This window comes from Pelophylax lessonae, assembly GCF_965119305.1.
Source record: "Pelophylax lessonae genome assembly, chromosome: 5".
Lineage (NCBI taxonomy): Eukaryota > Metazoa > Chordata > Amphibia > Anura > Ranidae > Pelophylax > Pelophylax lessonae.
The window spans coordinates 252,223,063-252,242,447 of NC_138772.1; the positions used below are offsets into that span (position 1 = coordinate 252,223,063).

General features: G+C 43.9%; 1 protein-coding gene across 3 annotated transcripts in view; it reads right to left on the minus strand.

The window, feature by feature from the left end:
* Nucleotides 1-19,385, minus strand: part of MARCHF6 (membrane associated ring-CH-type finger 6) — a 1,229,180-nt gene that overhangs the window by 385,253 nt on the left and 824,542 nt on the right. For all 3 annotated transcript variants that reach the window (XM_082259541.1, XM_082259540.1, XM_082259539.1), the window contains one exon: nt 6,592-6,692. In XM_082259541.1, the coding sequence (XP_082115667.1) occupies nt 6,592-6,692 (101 nt within the window). The remainder of the gene's footprint in view (nt 1-6,591; nt 6,693-19,385) is intronic.

The window sequence follows — 19,385 nt, forward strand, 5'->3', positions numbered from 1 at the left end:
GTAAACTCCCTTACTTTCACCATAGTAGGCGTCACTGATCCAGATAAACCTCTATCCCAGAGTACCTGGCTATCAATAGCAAAGCCATTAAAACCAACGACTGCAAAGCAGGATGGTAGATCAGCTCTTTGGATAACTGGTCCTCTGAGAGGTAGCCCCCAAGGGATGTTTTTGGCCACCAGAATGATTGGAAGACCCTCGCCCTTGATTCCTCACAGGAACCACGGAAAAGCTTGAGCCAAGGATGATACTGGCCTTATTGTACCCCTAGAACGCCTGCAGCATCTACCAGAGGAATCTACTGAAGGAGCTGCATGTATGACCGTGCAAACATAACTGTCTTGAAGATGGATACCACCAGACCCAAAACCCGTATGCGAGTCGGGAGAGAGAACGGTCTGTGTGACAGCAGCCGGTGAATCACGGCCTGTGGTTCCCGAAGTTTGTCCAAAGGAAGGACCACCCTGGCCAGAATTAAAACCAGACTTAGGTAATTCAATTTCCTGGACAGGGATAGGGGGGACCCTAGGTAGTTCAAACGTCACCTGAACCTTTGCAGGAATTATATCCGCACAAGGAGACACAGGGCCTAAAAACCTCGAAATGGATGAATTTTGCCCCCCTTTTTTGATACCCCCAAACAGGTAATTTCTTGGATCCCCTTGACACTCATGATGGAGGTCCACAGGGCCGGAAACCAGCAAAGATGTCCCCCCACCCCAGTTATGGGTGAGGGCAAACCTTCATGCTGAAGGGTTCTTGTCTGCGGACCTGGCGAAGCCAGCTCTAGGCTTACCAAACCAAGATTGCTTGGAACCTCCCGGGAAAGACTTGAAATATCTATTTCCCTTATCTGCATCCATGGAAGCACATTTTTTTCTGTAGGATGAGAAGGAGCACCCACTTTGCGACAATGCTGAACCATCCATTATAAACCTGTTGCGAACTACAGCTTTAACTTTACTGTCAACCAGGTCTTTAAAGGACGAGCTTTCCACTACTGGGATCATGGTTACTTTATTCAACCTGGAAAAAGGAGGGTCCACCACTGGTGGACTAGTCCCCTTTTTTAAAAGTGATTCCTCAAAGGGGTAACGTCCTGAGAAACGTGTGGGGAACACAAAGGGTTGCTTTGGTTGCCCCCACTCCTTATAGATAAATCTGTCAAAATAAGGAAGATAAGGAAACACTTCAGCTGTGCAAGGTTACTTGTGTGTGCCAAAAAACACAGCCACGTCCGTGGCCACATCATCCGTTTTTAAAGTTTCACGCACTGCAGTAATAAGTGCCTACTAGCTCTCAGTCCTCTGCTGCGTCCGTGGATGAATCATCCTCACTATCGGATGGATCGGGGAGCATGATATCAAGTCCCCCTGAATGTGCCATGTCTACAGCAGCTTCAGGCACAGAATCAGATGAGACAGGCTGAGCAGGAGAAGGCGGGGGCTGCTTCCTACTGGGCCTTTACACACAGGGTACTTTCACCCAGTATACCAAGGACTGTAGGACTGCTGTGAGCGCAACCATTGGGAGCTGGGGTTTCGAGGGACCTGCCACCTCCATGAGGGGGTCAGTGGGGGGAATGTGACCCTGGGGCTCCATCAGGAAAAAGGGTAAACCCGGCAGCACAAAATTGGCACCACTAAGGATCCCCCTATGCTCAGGGCACCTATTAGCAGAGAGAGAGATAGGGACCCCCAAGGACTCACACTACCAGCCAGAGTAACGCCATAAACGCCATCATACTCCTATATCCCAGAAGAGGAAGAGCACAGGCATCGCTAGTGGGAGAGATGGCAACAAAGTTAATAAAGGGAATGGAGGACTTCAGCTATGAGGGAAAACTACAAGCATTGAACTTATTATCTCTGGAGAGGAGGCACTTGAGAAGGGATATGATATCAATGTACAAATACCGTAAAGGCAACCCTAGCATAGGGAACAAACGTTTCAGCGATAGATAATATAAAAGGACATGCGGTCATTAACTAAAATTAGAAGAAAAGCAGTTTAACTTTAAACTGCGTTTACCGTCAGAGCAATAAGGATGTGGAATTGTCTTCCAGAAGCAGTGGTATACGCAGGGAGCACCGATAGTTCCAAAAACTATTAGATGGACACCTGAATGACCACAACATACATTACTATTGACCACAAACACATACACACGCTCATCATAGGTGAACTGGTGTTTTTTTTTTTTTTCAACCTCACTATAACTACGTGGCTCTGGCCGTCTCCAGCATCTAGCCAGACCAAGGGTAAAACTGGATTTTTGACTTACCGTAAAATCCTTTTCTCTGAAGTTCACTGACAGACGCAGCTCCATATTCTTCTTAACCACTGGATTATGTTGCCCCCAACAGGAGTAGGACACTAGGCAGGAAAAAAAATTACCACGCTTATGGGGCAGTCCCTGAAGGCATACACCCACTCACTCTGCTATAGGATTCAGTTTTGTTGCAAGCAGTGTCAGAAGTAGGGTTGAGCGAACCCGGACTGTATTGTTCGGGTTCGTACCGGACTTTTGGGTATTCGATACCCGGACACGAACATTTCACTGTATGTTCAGGTACTGTCCGTTGTTCGGTAACGTTATTTGATGTTTTGGCGTGGTTTTAATGGCGCGGTTTCAACAGGTGCAAGGCAGCCAATCAGCAAGCGTATAACTAGTGTGCCCTAGAAACCATCACAGCCATGCCTACTAATGGCATGGCTGTAATTGGCCAGTGCAGCATGTGACACAGAGTCTATATAAGCTGGAGTCACATAGCGCCGCGCGTCACTCTGCTATAACTATACTAGGGACATGTTCCTGCTGCGTTTGCTGAGGGAAAGATAGGAGATTACTGTAGGGTCAGGCTGGAGATTGCTTTGAGGGAAAGCATAGGAAGAATCTTCTTTAATCAGACACTGACAGACAGCGATCTACATTGATTTGATTGTGTGGGGTGCAGTGCACGATCTTTATGCCCGGAGGGAGAAATAGATTACTGTAGGGTCAGGCTGGAGATTGCTTTGTGGGGAAAGCATAGGAACAATCTTCTTTAATCAGACAGCGATCTACATTGATTGTATTGTGTGGGGGTGCAGTGCACAATCTTTATGCCCTGACCTGAGCCCAGTAAGGAGGAGAAAGGAGAAAAAAAAATAATTTTATCAGTCTGTTAGGTGGGCGGCGTGTGGTGCTGCACATTTAATGCAAGCTCAGTGCATATGTGTCTGCTTAATCTGCATTTATAAAAAAAAAAAATCCTTCATATTTAACTTTGACATACAGTCTTTAGACAGACACTGCTTTTCTAACCTGCACTTCAAAAAACACCAATGTAAGGGGAAAATAATTATTTTTCAGTATTTAGGGGAAAAAAATATTTTTCAGTTTTTTATTCAAATGGGTTTTTTTTTATTCAATAGCGGAATAGAACAACAACAGTATCCAACCTGTTAGGCGTGTGGTGTGTAGTGGCCATTTCCTGCAAGCTGAGTGCATATGTGTCTGCTTAATCTGCATTTAAAAAAGAATCTTGGAGATAAGATTCCATCTATTCTAGTTTTTTTGCATGGTCCAATTTTCCTCCCCCTGGGGTCTGTAAATTATATAAGGAGTGGTAGAATGCGCAGAACTCGCCTGCAATCACCGACGAGGTATGCACCTCTCCTCCACCCTCCGTCTTTATGCGGGAGATATACGTTTGTTTCCCTGGGCCCCTGAGTGCCCTAGCCAGCATCACTCCTGGTTTATTTGCAAATTCAAAAAAATGTCTTTTAGACCATATCAATTTCCTATTTATCTTTTGGAAAAGAAGATTATTTAGCTCCTCCCTTGCGCGCGTGAGAGGGGCTAAATGTTTGATTGCCACTGATCTTTTATGCTGTCTACTAAGATCTTCGATTTGAGAAAGCAGTTTGTTTAGTTTTTTCTCCTGAGTTTTTTTTGCGCTGGATGCCAACCGCATTATGACCCCCCGTACCACACATTTATGGGCCTCCCAGATTGTTGAAGGGGACAAGGTATCATCCTTGTTTTCCAGGAAGTAATTGCCCAATGCCTCCTCTATCTTTACCCTAATCTCTGGGGATTGTAGCAATGACTCATTCAGGCGCCACGAAGAAGGCCTGGGTGGTCTAAAGAACCAATCCATACAGACATGCGTTGGGGCATGGTTTGACATAGAGAAGTCGTCAATACAGGATGAGAGAAGTAATGGTAAGTCCGACTGAGGAATCAATATATGGTCAATTCGGGTGTAGGCGTTGTGGATCGGGGAATAATACATAAAACCCCGTACATTCGGGTGCATTAACCGCCAAGGGTCGACCAGATTTAAAATAGATCGTTCTCGCTGCAGGCATCGTAGCCGCGCATACGAGATGCAGGTCGTCTTCTTTGAGGTATCTATAAGAGGTTCCGGGACAAAATTAAAATCTCCCCCCATTACTAAATGACCTTCCCTGAATCCCAGGACAACAGGTGTTAACTGCTGTAAGAATACCAGGTGATCTGAATTAGGCAGATAAACATTTACCAGTGTAAGTTCTGTGTGGCCAATACTCCCCCTCACCAGTAAATATCTTCCCATAGGATCTGCCAATTCCTTCTTAGTTGTCCACGACATCGCTTTGGAGATGAGGATACTGACCCCCTTAGATTTAGTAATGGGGGATGGGGCATGATATACCCAAGGGAAATCTCTATTACAGAGTTTAGGTAGGAAGTCCTTCCTAAAGTATGTTTCCTGTAGGAATGCTATTTGTGTGTGGCAACGTTTTAAATCCTGCAACAAATCTGTACGTCTATGGGGACTCGTTATTATAGGTATCCCCCCGCCTCCCCCCCTCACAAGCTCAGCCGGGGCCATAAATACAGGTAGAAAAAAAAAACCCAGAGAAACCCCCCCCCCCCCCCCGATTTTACATATATCCCCCGCTCTCTGCCCAACCCTTATTATGTACACTCAAACTAAAAAAGAAAAACTTTGCGCAACCAGGTGCGTCCCAATATGGGGTAAGTGTGGTTGGCTGGCACCGCGAGAAAAACAGAAAAATATAGGGAATCTAAGGATTGATATATAAAAAAACAAAAGAATTTAGAAAAAAACAAATAAAAAAATTCCACCGCTGTGCACACGGAGCCGTGAGCAGAGCGGGCCCTCCTCGAGTCTGTATATAGAAGGGGCGGAGGAGGGGGGGAGACAGGGAAGAGGGGAGGCAAGGAGGGGAAAAGGAAAGAAGATCCCCCCTGCCCCCCAATCCCCCCCACCCACCGCACCTCCCGAGACCCCGTCTCTACCCGTCCTGACTCCCCACATGACCCTACAATTCAACCCTCCGTCCCCCTCTAGGAAAAAGAAAGAGGGTGAGGGAGAGGTCCTAAGCCCAGTATTATTGGCATACCATTACATTTTGACATTCCTCAAAAAAAAAAAAAAACGTAAAGAAAACACAAACATACAATCCCATATACACCATCCTATACCCGCAGTTGTTCCAGAGGAAGGCAAAAAACCCAGGAAAAGCATGATCCAGTTTGCTGGAGCTGGGGGAAAAAAATCATTTCTGATTCCCCAAAAAGCGATCAGATATTCCATGGATCAACTTTATCTATGAATATTAGTACCCAGTTATATTATGTACACCTAGGAAAGAATCCAGGCCTTTTTTAAAGCAATCTACTAAGCTGGTCAGAACCACCTCTGGAGGGAGTCTAGTCCATATTTTCACAGCTCTTATGGTGAAGAAACCTTTCCAGATTTGGAGCCATTATCTCTTTTCCCCTAGACTTAAAGAGTGCCCCCATGTCCTCTGTGATGACCTTAAAGTGAATAACTCAACACCAAGTTCACTATTTGGACCCCATTTGAATTTATACATGTTGATCATATCCCCCTTAATCTCCTCTTCTCAAGAGAATAAATTCAGTTCCCCTAATCTTTCCTCATAGCGGAGTTCCTTCATGCCTCTTATCAATTTGGTTGCCCTTCGCTGCACTTTCTCCAGTTCCCCGATATTCTTTTTGAGCACTGGTGGCCAAAACTGAACTGCATATTCCAGATGAGGTCTTACTAATGATTTGTACAGGGGCAAAATTATCTCTCTCTCTCTGGAGTACATGCCTCTATTAATACAAGAAATTACTTTGCTTGCTTTGGAAACCACAGCTTGGCATTGCATGCTATTATTAAGCTTATTATCTACCAGAACACCCAGATCCTTCTCCGCCATGGATTAGGCCATTCCTGCTCCTCCTAGTATGTATGTGCATGCATATTCTTAGCCCCCAAGTGCATAGCTTTACATTTATCAACATTAAACCTCATTTTCCACATAGGATGTGTGCTGGAGCTCCCTCCCCTGTCAACTTTTCAAATCTAGGTGCCATGAAAACTTGTTATAAGAGATTCATGCAGAAAGCAGAGGAACGAGGGAGCAGAGAGAAATGACAGTTAGTGCTCTGGGTTGAGAAACACTATAGGGGGATATGTTTTGTTAATATTCATTGTCTCAGGTTTACGACTTTAAATCAATGTGTTTAGTTCTGTTTTTAAAGGTATTAAAACATTTACCAAGACAAATACTAAATATGCTCACCTGTACAGCATCACATTATAAGGTAAAAATGTAGGCAGTAATTGCTTTATAATACGAATAGGAAGCCAAAGCATAAGAAGGACAATTGATCCAAAGACAATCTGAAAGGGAAATGCAAAAAAAATAAAATCAGTGTATTATAAAAGGATTACATTTTTTAAAAATGCACAAATTAAAACATTGAATCATAATATTCGGACTTGTTCCTCATAACCTTAAAATGAAGCAAATGAGGTAAAAAGTAAAACCTTCAATGCATTTGTACCTGTGTTCGTATTGTCAGGTAAATAGTCTGCATTTATTTTTATTTATTTCCCACTCAGCAGGTGCTTCATATTTTCTATAATAATCCTGCTGGTCTAAACAAACTATTTGCTTCACTAAGGGATCTATGTATAAAGGAATTTTGTTTGCAAATGTCTCAACATTAATACACATGTAACAAATACCCATAATGTTTGTAACAGATTCTCCTCCATTGACTCTACACAGTGCAGGAGACTTCCTCGTATTAATTCCCCTGCTGGTCAAATGTTCTTCTATAATGTTAGACAGTTTTCTCCATTGGTAAATGTTAACTCATATGGTCAAATGTCGTTATAGCTATTAAGACCAAATGTTGGGGGATGTTACATTCACCTTGTGGAAGGCAAAAAGAAAACTATTTACTAAACAAGTGCTGTGCTAAGGTATAATGTGAATTAGCCCCGGTTCACACTAGGGCGACCTATGTGTCGCCGCAGGTCGCCTCCCATAGGGAAGCTACGGACCCGTTCTAATAGGAGCGACACAAGTCGCTCCGACCTAGAAAAAGGGTCCGGACCTTTTTTGGGGCGACCAGGAGGCGACCGCCATAGACTTCAATGTTATGAAGTCTGTGGCGGCCGCTCCGAGGTGGCGGCGCGCTGCTCGCACTGCGATCTCGGAGGTCGCCCCTGAAAGTAGCGTCGCGCCAGTGTGAACCGGCGCTAATAGTATAAACAATAAAATAAAATGCCAAAGTGCAAATAATGATGAACACCAATAATATGTGCCATATTGCATAAGCACACAGGTTGTGGAAATTTTATAAATATGTGTGCGGACATTTTTCAGGAAAGGTTTTATGTAAATTGCCATTATGTCTCCAAGTGTCAGTTTACCGGGATTCGCTATGCACAGTGAATATGGCTTTAACTAGCATTGAGGAAAGACCTGTAGCTGTGGAAACCTTTCATTAAATGGAGACTGCATACCATTCGCCTGATTTCCCGAACGGTGGACACTCTGAGCGGCGAGTGAACACCATTCTGGATCTATGGCAGTGCGATACAAACTCCGCCGCACAAATGTATGTCAACCAGCCGGGCCCTGGTATTCACTGGTGGAGATATGTTTGGGATGTGGAATTATCATCATTTTAATAAGTATCTGCCCTTTTGCTAAAATAATGGCTGGTAGCTTTCTATTATGCTTGATCCGTATGATTGAAATACTGCTGCTATTTTTCTTTGCAGATTTAGTCTCATTTACTGGAACAGTAGCATAATTCACAAATTTGTTTTTTATGAACTATATTATATAGGATTCACTCGAACAGGTGACGACGGGAATGCATGTGTATGTACTGGCGTGGCCGCGTTCATGAGAATCCATGCTAGTTCCATTGTATAGTGTTTGGCAGCCATTTTCCTATACTTCAGTCCCATTGTTGGCAATAGTGCAAGGTTCCTCCTTGCACACGGCTCAGTTGGTTCATTTACATACACTCCCATTTCTATTGTACTTTTGAAAATATACATGTCTGTGATTGGTTGTGTTGATGCCACCTCCCCCTGTAAACACCTTTTAGCCTGAGAATAAATAAACAAGCGTCCTTTGTTGGAGGACTACTTCTATTGACATCGACCGTGAGACAGCTTTTTGCCTGTTTTCTCTCTCTCACCAAGCGCGCTAGGATTTCTTTATACAAAAAAGCTACATTTAACTTTTCAGTACAAGGGATTAATGGCGCTTGGCGCATGTTAATATCAGCAAGTGCACTTTTCAGCGCTGCAAAGTTCTCCGTGCACCATGCAAATTTATATGCGCTAGATCCCATTAATTTCCACCATAGTAACGGCGAGCCGGGAAGTTCTAAGGAAAGGTTTCCAACGTCACAGCGGGAAAAAAAGGAGGGAGTGAATCAAGCCTAGTGCAACAAAGGCCGGCGGTTTGAGGTAAGACACACTTCATTTCCATTTTTGAAATGTTGTTGCTTTAGACCAAAGCTCACATTCATTGTCCGCTGTAGAAGTTAGAAAAACAGCTTAGCAAAAGGACCTTGTATTTTGCAGCTTTCACGCTTTTGTATAATGAAGGGGTATTTTGTATTAATTGTTGTGACTGGGGATAGGTCTATGAATTGGCGGAGAAACCTATACTACAAGTGCTCTACAAGGTTACATAGTTAGTGAGGTTGAAAAAAGACATCAGTCCATCCAGTTCAATCTACGATGTGTGTGTGTGTGTGTTTGCTGTTAACCATACATTGTATACCCCTGTATGTTGTGGTCTTTAAGGTGCCCATCTAATAGTTTTTTGAAACTATCAATGCTCCCTGCTGATACGACTGCTTGCGGAAGAGAATTCCACATCCTTACTGTTCTTACAGTGAAGAACCCCCTGCGTATTTTAAGGTAAAACTGCCTTTCCTCTAGTTTTAGTGAGTGGCCACGTGTCTTATTGTATTCCCTTTATCTGAATAGGTTTTTCCATATGCTAGGGTTGCCAGTACAGTATTTGTACATTGATATCATATCCCCCCTCAATCGTCTCTTCTCCAGAGAGAATAGGTTCAGTGCTTGTAGTCTTTCTTCATAGCTGATGTCCTCCATTCCCCTAATTATTTTTGTTGCCCTTCTCTGGACTTTCTCCAGTTCCAGCACATCCTTCCTGAGGACCGGTGCCCAGAACTGGACAGCATACTCCAGATGTGGCCGGACCAGAGTCTTGTAGAGTGGGAGAATAATCTCTTTATTTCTGTAGTGAATCCCCTTTTTTATACATCCCAGTATCCTGTTGGCTTTGCTTGCAGCGGCTTGGCATTGCATGCCACTACCAAGCCTGTTGTCTACCAGTACCCCCAGGTCCTTTTCCATCCTAGACTCACCCAGAGCCCCCCCCCCCCCCTAATGAGTAGCTTGCTTTCTGGTTTCTGGCACTCGAGTGCATTACTTTACATGTTTCAACATTAAACCTCATCTGCCATGTAGTTGCCCACCCCATTTTTTTGTTCAGGTCCGCATGTAAGGTTTCCACATCCTGCCCAGAAGATATTGGCATGCTTAGTTTAGTATCATCCGCAAATACTGAGATTTTACTCGATATCCCCTCCTTTAGATCAATTATGAATCAATTAAACAGGATTGGCCCCAGGACAGAACCCTGGGGGACCCCGCTTTCCATACCCGCCCAATCTGAGTACTCCCCATTAATTACCACCCTTTGCAACCTCCCCTGGAGCCAGTTCTCTATCCAGGTACTCACCTTATGGTCCATACCTACCTTCCTTAGTTTGAACAGTAAGCGTTTGTGGGGAACGGTGTCAAAGGCCTTTGCAAAGTCCAGATACACCACATCCACAGGCTTACCTTTATCTTGGTGGCAGCTCACTTCATCATAGAAAATTAACAGATTGGTTTGGCAAGAACAATTTTTCATGAATCCATGCTGATTACTACTAATAACACCATTTTCATTACTAAAGTCTTGTATGTGGTCCCTTAACATCCCCTCAAACATCTTGCAGACTACTGATGTTAGGCTGACCGGCCTATAGTTACCTGGGATATATCTCACCCCCTTTTTAAATATTGGTACCACGTTGGCTTTTTTTCCAATCAGCTGGCACCATACCCGTCTGTAAACTATCCCTAAAGATCAAGAATAATGGTCTGGCAATCACCTGGCTGAGCTCCTTAAGAACCCTCGGGTGCAAGCCATCCTGTCCCGGTGATTTATTTATGTTAAGTTTCTCTAGTTTAGTTCTAAGTCTATCTTCTGTTAGCCATGGCGGTATTTCCTGAGGTGTGTTGTTTAGTTTGGCCTTACAAGCTGGGTTAGTGTAGCCCCCCAATTCTTTTGTGAAGACTGAAGAGAAGAAATTATTTAACACTACCGCCTTTTCCCTGTCCTCTGTGGCCAAAACTCCCTTATCGTCTTTTATGGGGCCAATGTGTTCTGGCCTCGCTTTCTTACTGTTTATATACTTAAAAAATTTATTGGGGTTCTTTTTTCTCTCTTCAGCTATATGTCTCTCGTGTTCTATTTTAGCTGCCCTGATTTCGTCTTTACATTTCTTATTACACTCTTTGAAATGCTTGAATGCTGCCAATGACCCCTCAGTCTTGTATTTTTTGAAGGCCTTTCCTTTAGCATTAATATGCATTTTTATGTTGGAGTTTAGCCACCCAGGGTTTAGTTTTGCGCTTTTAATTTTTTTTTCCCTTTGGAATGCACTGGTCAATCTCTTTGTTAAGTATGCTCTTGAAGCACTCCCATTTTTCCTCCGTGTTCTTTGTTCCCAGGGTTCTATCCAATTTGATATTTTCTAGCAGAGAGCACAGTTTTGGGAAACTGGCTCTTTTGAAATTCAGTGTTCTTATATTGCCCTTGTGTTTCCTATTACTATAATTAACAAATTGACCTATGGTTACTGTTTCCTAAGTTGCCACCGTATTTCTATATCCGTGAGCAGGTCTGTATTGTTGGTAATCAGTAGGTCAAGTACCGCATTGTTTCTTGTCGGTGCATTCACCATCTGACTCATGAAATTGTCCTGCAAAACATTTAGCAACTGCCGAGCCTTGGCTGAATGCGCGGTTCCTTCTGCCCAGTCTATATCTGGATAATTAAAGTCCCCCATTATAATGACATTTCCCATCCTTGCTGCCAATCCTATCTGTAAAAGGAGGTCCGCCTCCCCCTCCTCCCTCTGGTTGGGGGGCCTATAGCATACACCCAATATTACCTTCCCCACAGTGCCTTCCCTTTGAAGTTCTACCCATAGGGATTCTGCCTCGTCCATAGCTCCATTATTAATATCATCCCTCATATTTACCTGTAAACGGTTCTTAATATACAGACATACCCATCCCCCTTTACCTTCTCTATCTCTGCAATAAAGGGAATACCCCTGAATGGTCGCCATCCAGCCATGAGAGCTGTCAAACCAAGTCTCTGTTATCCCCACAAAATCGAAGGCCTCCTCACACATCAGTAGCTCCAGCTCTCCCATCTTGTTAGCCAGGCTTCTGGCATTGGTATACAAGCCTCATAATTTTGACCGGTTACATATATCCTCATTTGATGTTTTTAGGCTGCTCTCTTGATTTTTCCCCATACCCACCCTGGGTTTAAGAGCTCTGAACACCCTACCGCTAATGCCCCCATTTCTGCCCTCTGAATCTTGCTTTCCACTGGCTAATTCTACATCTGTAACCTCCCCCCCCCATCACCTAGTTTAAAAGCCCCTCTAACTTTGTGGCCATCCTCTCACCCAGTATGGCTGCACCCTCCCCATTTAGGTGATTTAGGTTCCCAGTTAACACAACCTAAAGGGGTTTTATATGGAGGTGTGATATATGTGTTAACTTTTCCTTTTCAGCATCTCTATTGTAATATCAGTTTCGCTAGATAGAATAGAAATAAATTATCAGTGGTGTTGGTTTTGGCGGCGGATACCACGTCTTAGTATACCAATCGGTTTGTGTATGTGCTGAAATTTGATTTTGGCAGGCAACTCGTTTATTAGTGAAACTGGTGGTTGCTTTAGACGCTGAAGTTTGAATTGAGCATAGACATCCCAGTTTTTGCAGAGTTTCCGTTTTAAGTGGCGGATTGCGCCGCACAACTAAAAATCAGTATTCTGTGAGGATAGTTATGGTCTAAATTTTGAATCTGTTTGATCGTAAATTCAGTTTTTTCCTGATTTTAGTATCATCTTTTTGTTTTTATACCCAAAACACGTGTTTGCTCTAACTTTGGTTTTTATGTACCTACATTGTAGCTGGTAGCTTTCAGGGCCACCATTTTCTGTCAACCTCGTGTTTGGCCGCCGTTTTAGCATTGATACACATGTGGTTGTAACACAATTTCCTTTGTGTGATGGCCATTTTGGGTTCTACATCTCCATTTTGTTTGGCGGTGTTGAAACCCATGTGGCTGAGCCGCCATTTTGAGTTTTACCACACCACCATTTCTGTTTTGCTTTTAAATTTTTTGCATTTCTAAAAATGTCTTTCTTTTTTGTTAAAAGGGACAATTTTCTTATAGAGCTATTACGTGATTTTTGTACTGTATTCCAGTTTTATGTGGGGTTTATTCATTTTAATTGAAATTCAGTATCTAGGGAGGTTTTCACAAGATAATTGTGGTTTTCTAGCTAATCTTGTTTGTCTTTTTGTTCAAATTTAGCATTTATATATATATATATATATATATATATATATATATATATATATATATATCAAACCCATCTGTTTCATTTCTGTTTTCAGGGGTAACTATTTCATCTTATAACTGTTCTCAGTCTTTTTGTAAACATATGTGTTTAATCTGTTTTTGTAGTATATTTTGTCCCATTTGTGTTGTAACCGTAAGTTTTCTAATGATAGACTACAGTTTGGAGTGTAACTGATCCATTCTTATATCGGATTCAGTTTTGGTTAGAATTGGGTTTATTTGTGCTGAGTAGCAGTTACTTCTTACAGAGGTAGTGTTTTCAGTAGTGCAGGTTGGGTTTTAGGTAGAGAGGTTATACTTTCCAGTGTGCAATCAGTTACTGGCATCTCAATTTAACTTTGTGTGTAACATCAAGGAATAGAATGAAGCCAAGGTTTGAATAGTGAGGACTTTTATTGTGCTTTTGGGGTTGTTTGGTTCACAGGTTAGGCCAAAACGAACGTGTGTACTTTGGACCGTCTATGTGAGGAGTAGATACTGAAACCCAGAGTTGGGGAGCATGTAGGGGTTGCTGACCTGTATAGCTGTACAAAGCCACCGGATTGGCTTTTATAGCTGACCGGAGGAAGGCCGTGTAAAATAATCGGAGTCCGGAAGCAAACCAACATTGTCAAAGGAGGCGCCTGGCAGCCAGGTGCGAAGGAGAGATTCAAATCCTTATGGGAATGGGCTGTCCATGCGAGGGGGGAAACAAAGGCACCCCAAATTAGTGAAACAGCTTTGCGGTACATGGAGTCTGTGCTTGGGGCCTGGGCCATAGACCCCCCAGGAAGTGGCATAAGTGGTCCAAGGGAACAAGTTGGTGCATCCCTTTGGAAGGTACATTTGATGTCTGGAGATGGGAAAAGTTAATTAATGAATTTAGGACCAGGCTCCAGACAACATAGATGCTAGACCAGGGATCCTCAAACTACGGCCCTCCAGCTGTTGCGGAACTACACATCCCATGAGGCATTGTAAAACTCTGACATTTACAGACATGACTAGGCATGATGGGAATTGTAGTTCTGGAACAACTGGAGAGCCATAGTTTGAAGACCCTTGTGCTAGACATAGTGCAATTTTGGCTTCAGAGATCTAGATTGGTCATGCAGCAAGGAGTACATGAGGCGGTTTCAGTCCAGAAGAACCGCATTATGTACACTTGGCCTGATGAGATAGCCGAGTCCAGTGATCCAGTGAGGAAAGTGAAGGAAGCGCTTTCTGGGCTAACTTTACCGAGACGAGCCAGATCCACTGACACTGAACCTGTCACTGTCTCTCCTGATTCACGGCCTGTTATTGACTCTACTGTCTCTGCACTTTCATCTCCGTTATCTTAAGCTCATAGTGCAGACCTCGATATTGTTAACACCCTCCCATCTCACACTGTCTCTATCTCTCAACAGCCTGTCACAATACCTGAACTCTATTCTTCTAACTCTGTGGCAAACTATGAGTTCTTTTAATAGGTCTGCTATGGATGTGGAAAGTCAGAGCACATCAGGCATAATTGTCCGACCAACCCGGCTGGTACATGGTGTAAGTGGCAATGTATTCCAGAGGATACGAAAACTCCAAAGGTAGGTATGGTCAGAAACGACTGACTCATCATAGAACGTTGGTAAACCGGTATCAACCCACATCAATCTATTCATCGAGAAATTAAAATATCCCCTCCCTTGCCTCATTGACACCAGTGCAGCCAAAACTGCTCTAAGATCTCAAGACCTTAGAGGCAAGGTTCCCCTTCCAGGGGTGACAACTCCCACTAAGTCTCACAGGCCAGTGTCTTTGCGAATGACTGAACCTCTTCTTTGCAGGCTAGGCCAGAAGGAGAAGGTTGTTTTTAAGGTCCCTGCATTTCTCAGGGTCCCCGACATCTAACCATTTGGAGAATACAGACATTAAAGGACCTCCAGATACCTTGTAACACCCGGCAACTGAGAGCCATTCTTGGACATATCAATTACTGCAGAGACAGGGTTCCTGCCATCACAAACACCTTTTCAACTGTTTGATGACAATTTACAAAACTTTACTAACAATACTAATCTCTCTGTCTCTGATCAATTTACAACTTTAGTAGGACACAAGGATAAACACAATTGTCTTTCTTTGATGGAGTGGGAATCAGCAGCTGTCAGGCCGCTGAAGGAGACCCCCATTCCAGACGCTAACAACCTTTTTGTCGATGGTTCCAGGTACTACACTCCAGATGGTAAGCCACAGATGGGTTATTCAGTAATTATAACCAAAAAAATTGTGGAGAGGGGCTCTTTAGGTTCCCATAAGTCCGCACAGGAAGAAGAGTTGTTGACTCTAGAAAGAGCTTTTGAGATCCATAAAGATCAGAGGACACATGATTTTTGCCCTATCTAGTTTAGGGAAGCCAGTGAAACATGCAGAGTTAATAGATAGACTGTTCATTGCCTTCTGCTTGCCACACAAGATAGCCATTCTGAAGGTAATAGCTCATACTACTGAGATGACTATGGAAGCAAATGGAAGCGCCTTGGCAGATAGAGCTGCTAAGGAAGGTGCTCTGAACCCTGTGGCAGAGACCCTGATGCTAGCCATCCCCTCTGACGTGTCGCTAGAAAAATTTAAGAAACTGCAGTCCCAAGGGGAAATGTAGGGAGAGAGGAGATGGATGGCTTTGGGGGCTACACAGGGTCCAGACGACATCTGGGATCTTTATGGAAAATGGTGTTCACCCAGATCACGTTTTCTATTGATGGCCCACTCGGCTCATTACCCTGGGCACTAGTCAAAGATGGTTGTGTGTGCACAGGTGGAGGTGCATTGGATTGCCCCCAGCTTCACTATAGCAGTTGCTAACTTTACCGCTGCCTGCCTAGTTTGGGCACAGTACAATGTAGGTAAACCGGTAACAGTACCGAGTAGGGATCGAAAAATTATCGGCAAGGCCAATATATCGAGGGCCGATGAGGACTTTCCCCAATATATGGGAATCGGCCCCAGCGGTTACCAATATTGCCATGGCGGCATCGTGTATGTTGCAACATGCGCCGCCGCACACGGGGGCAGCTTCTGCCTTCTTAGGCCGCCTCCCTCAGCCTTGTCTGCATCGCTAAATTTATTTAACAAATAAATGAAATAGGAAATAGAATAAAGTCCCAAATGTATAAACAATGTATATTGTGCTACACTCAGTGCGTCCTCCACCAGTCTCACTGTCTTCTCCCCTCAAAGGTAGCCCCAGTGTCACCAGACAGGCTAAACAGGCAAAACACTCTCAAGGACTAGCGTGAAACCCTATGCAGATTGCACACTTGTAAGGCACCAGGGATCCTGGATAAGGGTTCACTCCCAGTGCAGATGATACACTCCCACATAAGGTCCAGAATCCTCACCCCTGGGTTGCTCAATCCGTACATGAAATTAAGCTAAAAGACTGGACATGGTGTGTATAGTTTAAGACACAGCTTTATTATTATACATATGAGGATAGAATTACCAATAAAAGCACTGATCGCAGTGCACGATAAGTGGCAGTGTACAGGACAACTCCTCACTATGGATGGTGAGTGACGTCACCGGCTACTCCTCCCTCCGTACACGTTACTTCCCCGTAGGCGGGACTTCGTCAGTGGATGAGAGGGAAGAGGATGGGGCCGCATTAGTAGAGTGGAGAGCTTACAAGGAATTGCCCTAAGGTCAGATGCAAATACTGCAACCCAGAAGGCGAACATTCCGTGGTCATAGCAACGGGGAAGTCATATAACAGACTCAAATGCAGTATATAGCGGGGGTGCTCACTACCCAGAAACCCCTACACCAATAAGCATGAAACTGATCCTAAAAGTCAAACTACTAATATAGAAAATGGATCAATAAATAAATAAAACTGGTGGCGATCAGACCTGCTGATTCATAAAAATTACCAGTACCGATACATTATATATATATATGAAAATACAGACCCTAAAATGGCTAACAGGGACCAATAGTCTCAATGATACAGCCCAAATCTTACTGGGGAGGAGGGGCTGGGACCTCTTAACCGGCCATCGATTTACAAAAATAATAATACAAAAAAAAAAAATGTATATATGTATGTATATATATATATGTATGTATATATATATATACATATGTATATATATATATATATATATATATATATATATATACATGAAGAAAGCATCATAAAAATACAAAACCAAACAACACAAAAAATGGTAATAATAAGAATAATAATAACTACACAAAAATAAAAATAAATCATCGATCTGAAATAAAGCACTTCAGGTCAAACTCTACATTGAGTCCTCTAGGTACAGAGAGCTTAATCTTAGTTCACAACGACTAAGATTGCCAATTTGCCAATGCTGTTTGACTTTTTCAATGCCCCAGAACTTGAGGCTGTGTGGGTCACAGTGTACACTACAGTCACAGTGCACAGTGTGTTTAACACAGCCGCTGCGGCCACATACTGGAGTCTGGACTCGAGTCAAGAGTGGGACAGTGAGTGATTCTCATACAGTACAGCCACAGGCTGCCAGCCATCCATCCACCACAGGGTGCCAGCCAACCACCAACCAAAGGGTGCAGCCAGCCACCCGCCACAGCGGATGTGTGAGGAGCAATGCCTCATGGGAAATGTAGTCCTGGGCAAGAGAAGGAACCAAGTGATTCTAAAGGCAGGTTTTTTTCACCTTTCTATAGGGACCCTCTATACAGTACAATACTTTGCTGCTTTCTATAGGGGCACTTTGAAGGCAGGAGGGGCCAGAGGTGGGGGGGGGGGGCAGAAGAGGAGAATCAGTGCTGCTCTGCAAAATCATTAGGGTAAGTATGACAAGATTGTTGTTAAAAAGAAAAAAAATCAAGCGTTTACAATCACTTTAAGGGTTCTGTGCAGGGAAGATGAGCATCTGAGCCCAGAGAACGTGGAGGCCGATAGACTAGAGATGATATAAGGCATTACAATTACATTTAAAGTAAAAGTTTACTAGTATTGTGCATTATATTTAAAATGATTATATCCATGAAAATAAAAGTCTCAGCTTTTAGTAGTAACCCTTCATATAGCTTTGTGTCTGACTCCCAGTTAAAATATCTTGCATATCCGACTTCTGGGCATATTTTTTTATATACATACACATGATACAAGATATAATACTTTTACTGTTTCACAGTAGAAATTATAATTATATTACAGAAGTGATATCTGCTGTTTTTTTTTTAGTATAAAGGGCTATTTTTTTAACCCAATCATGACCGGTGATTAACCACTTGCCGCCCGCCCGCCGTCAAATGACGGCGGGACGGAGCGACCATTGTTCTGGGCTGCCGTCATGACAGCGGCCCATTCAGGCAGGGCAGGCCCGCCTTCGTGTGCGCGCCGCCCTGCACTGTCGGTGGCGGCGTGTCCCCGGGACACAGCGTGTCACCGGCAGGGGGGAAACAGCCAATGGGCATGGCTGTTTCCCACGTGATCGGCTGTGATCTAATCACACAGCCGATCACAATAGTAAAGCCCAGAAGATGACCGCGCATGCGCGATCGGGAGCATGCAGCGCGGTCATGTCGGTGGCTCTGTGTTCCCTAGGAACACAGCTGGTCACCGGCAGTAGTAAACAGTCACTGACAGTGGCTGTTTACTATGTGATCGGCTGTGAATCCATTCACAGACGATCACAAAATGTAAACACAGAGCAGTAACTCACTGTTACTAGCTCTTCTCCCCTCACACAGTTTCCAGTGTGAGGAGAGCAGAGCCAGAAACAGTGAGTTACTGCTCTGTACACCTTGTCAAAGTAAAAACACAAAAATAAAGGTCCCCACACAGTCTTCAGCCCCCCCCCCCCCCAATTGCACCTGTCACCCAACAGTCACCTCATCAGTGCCCAGAAATTGACACCCATAAGGCTATGTTCACATGTGAGCGTAGCGATTGCGGGCAGAATCACCGCAATTTTCCCCGCAATCCGGAAATCATTGCAAATCGCGGGACGCCTGTGCGTTGCCCGTGATTTGCAATAGCACCCCAAACACTGTGCGATGTTGCCGTGATTTCCGCCTGCCGAATCGCGGTAACATCGTGCAAACATTGCATGACGCCCAAAAAAGGTACAAAGGGTTTCTTTGGGGCGTCATGCGTTGTTTGCGCGATGTTACCGCGATTTGGCAGGCGGAAATCACGGCAACATCGCACAGCGTTTGGGGTGCTATTGCAAATCACGGGCAACGCACAGGAGTCCCACGATTTGCAATGATTTACGGATCGCGGGCAGAATTGCGGTGATTCTGCCCGCGATCGCTACGCTCACATGTGAACGCAGCCTAAAGTTCACCTGTCGCCA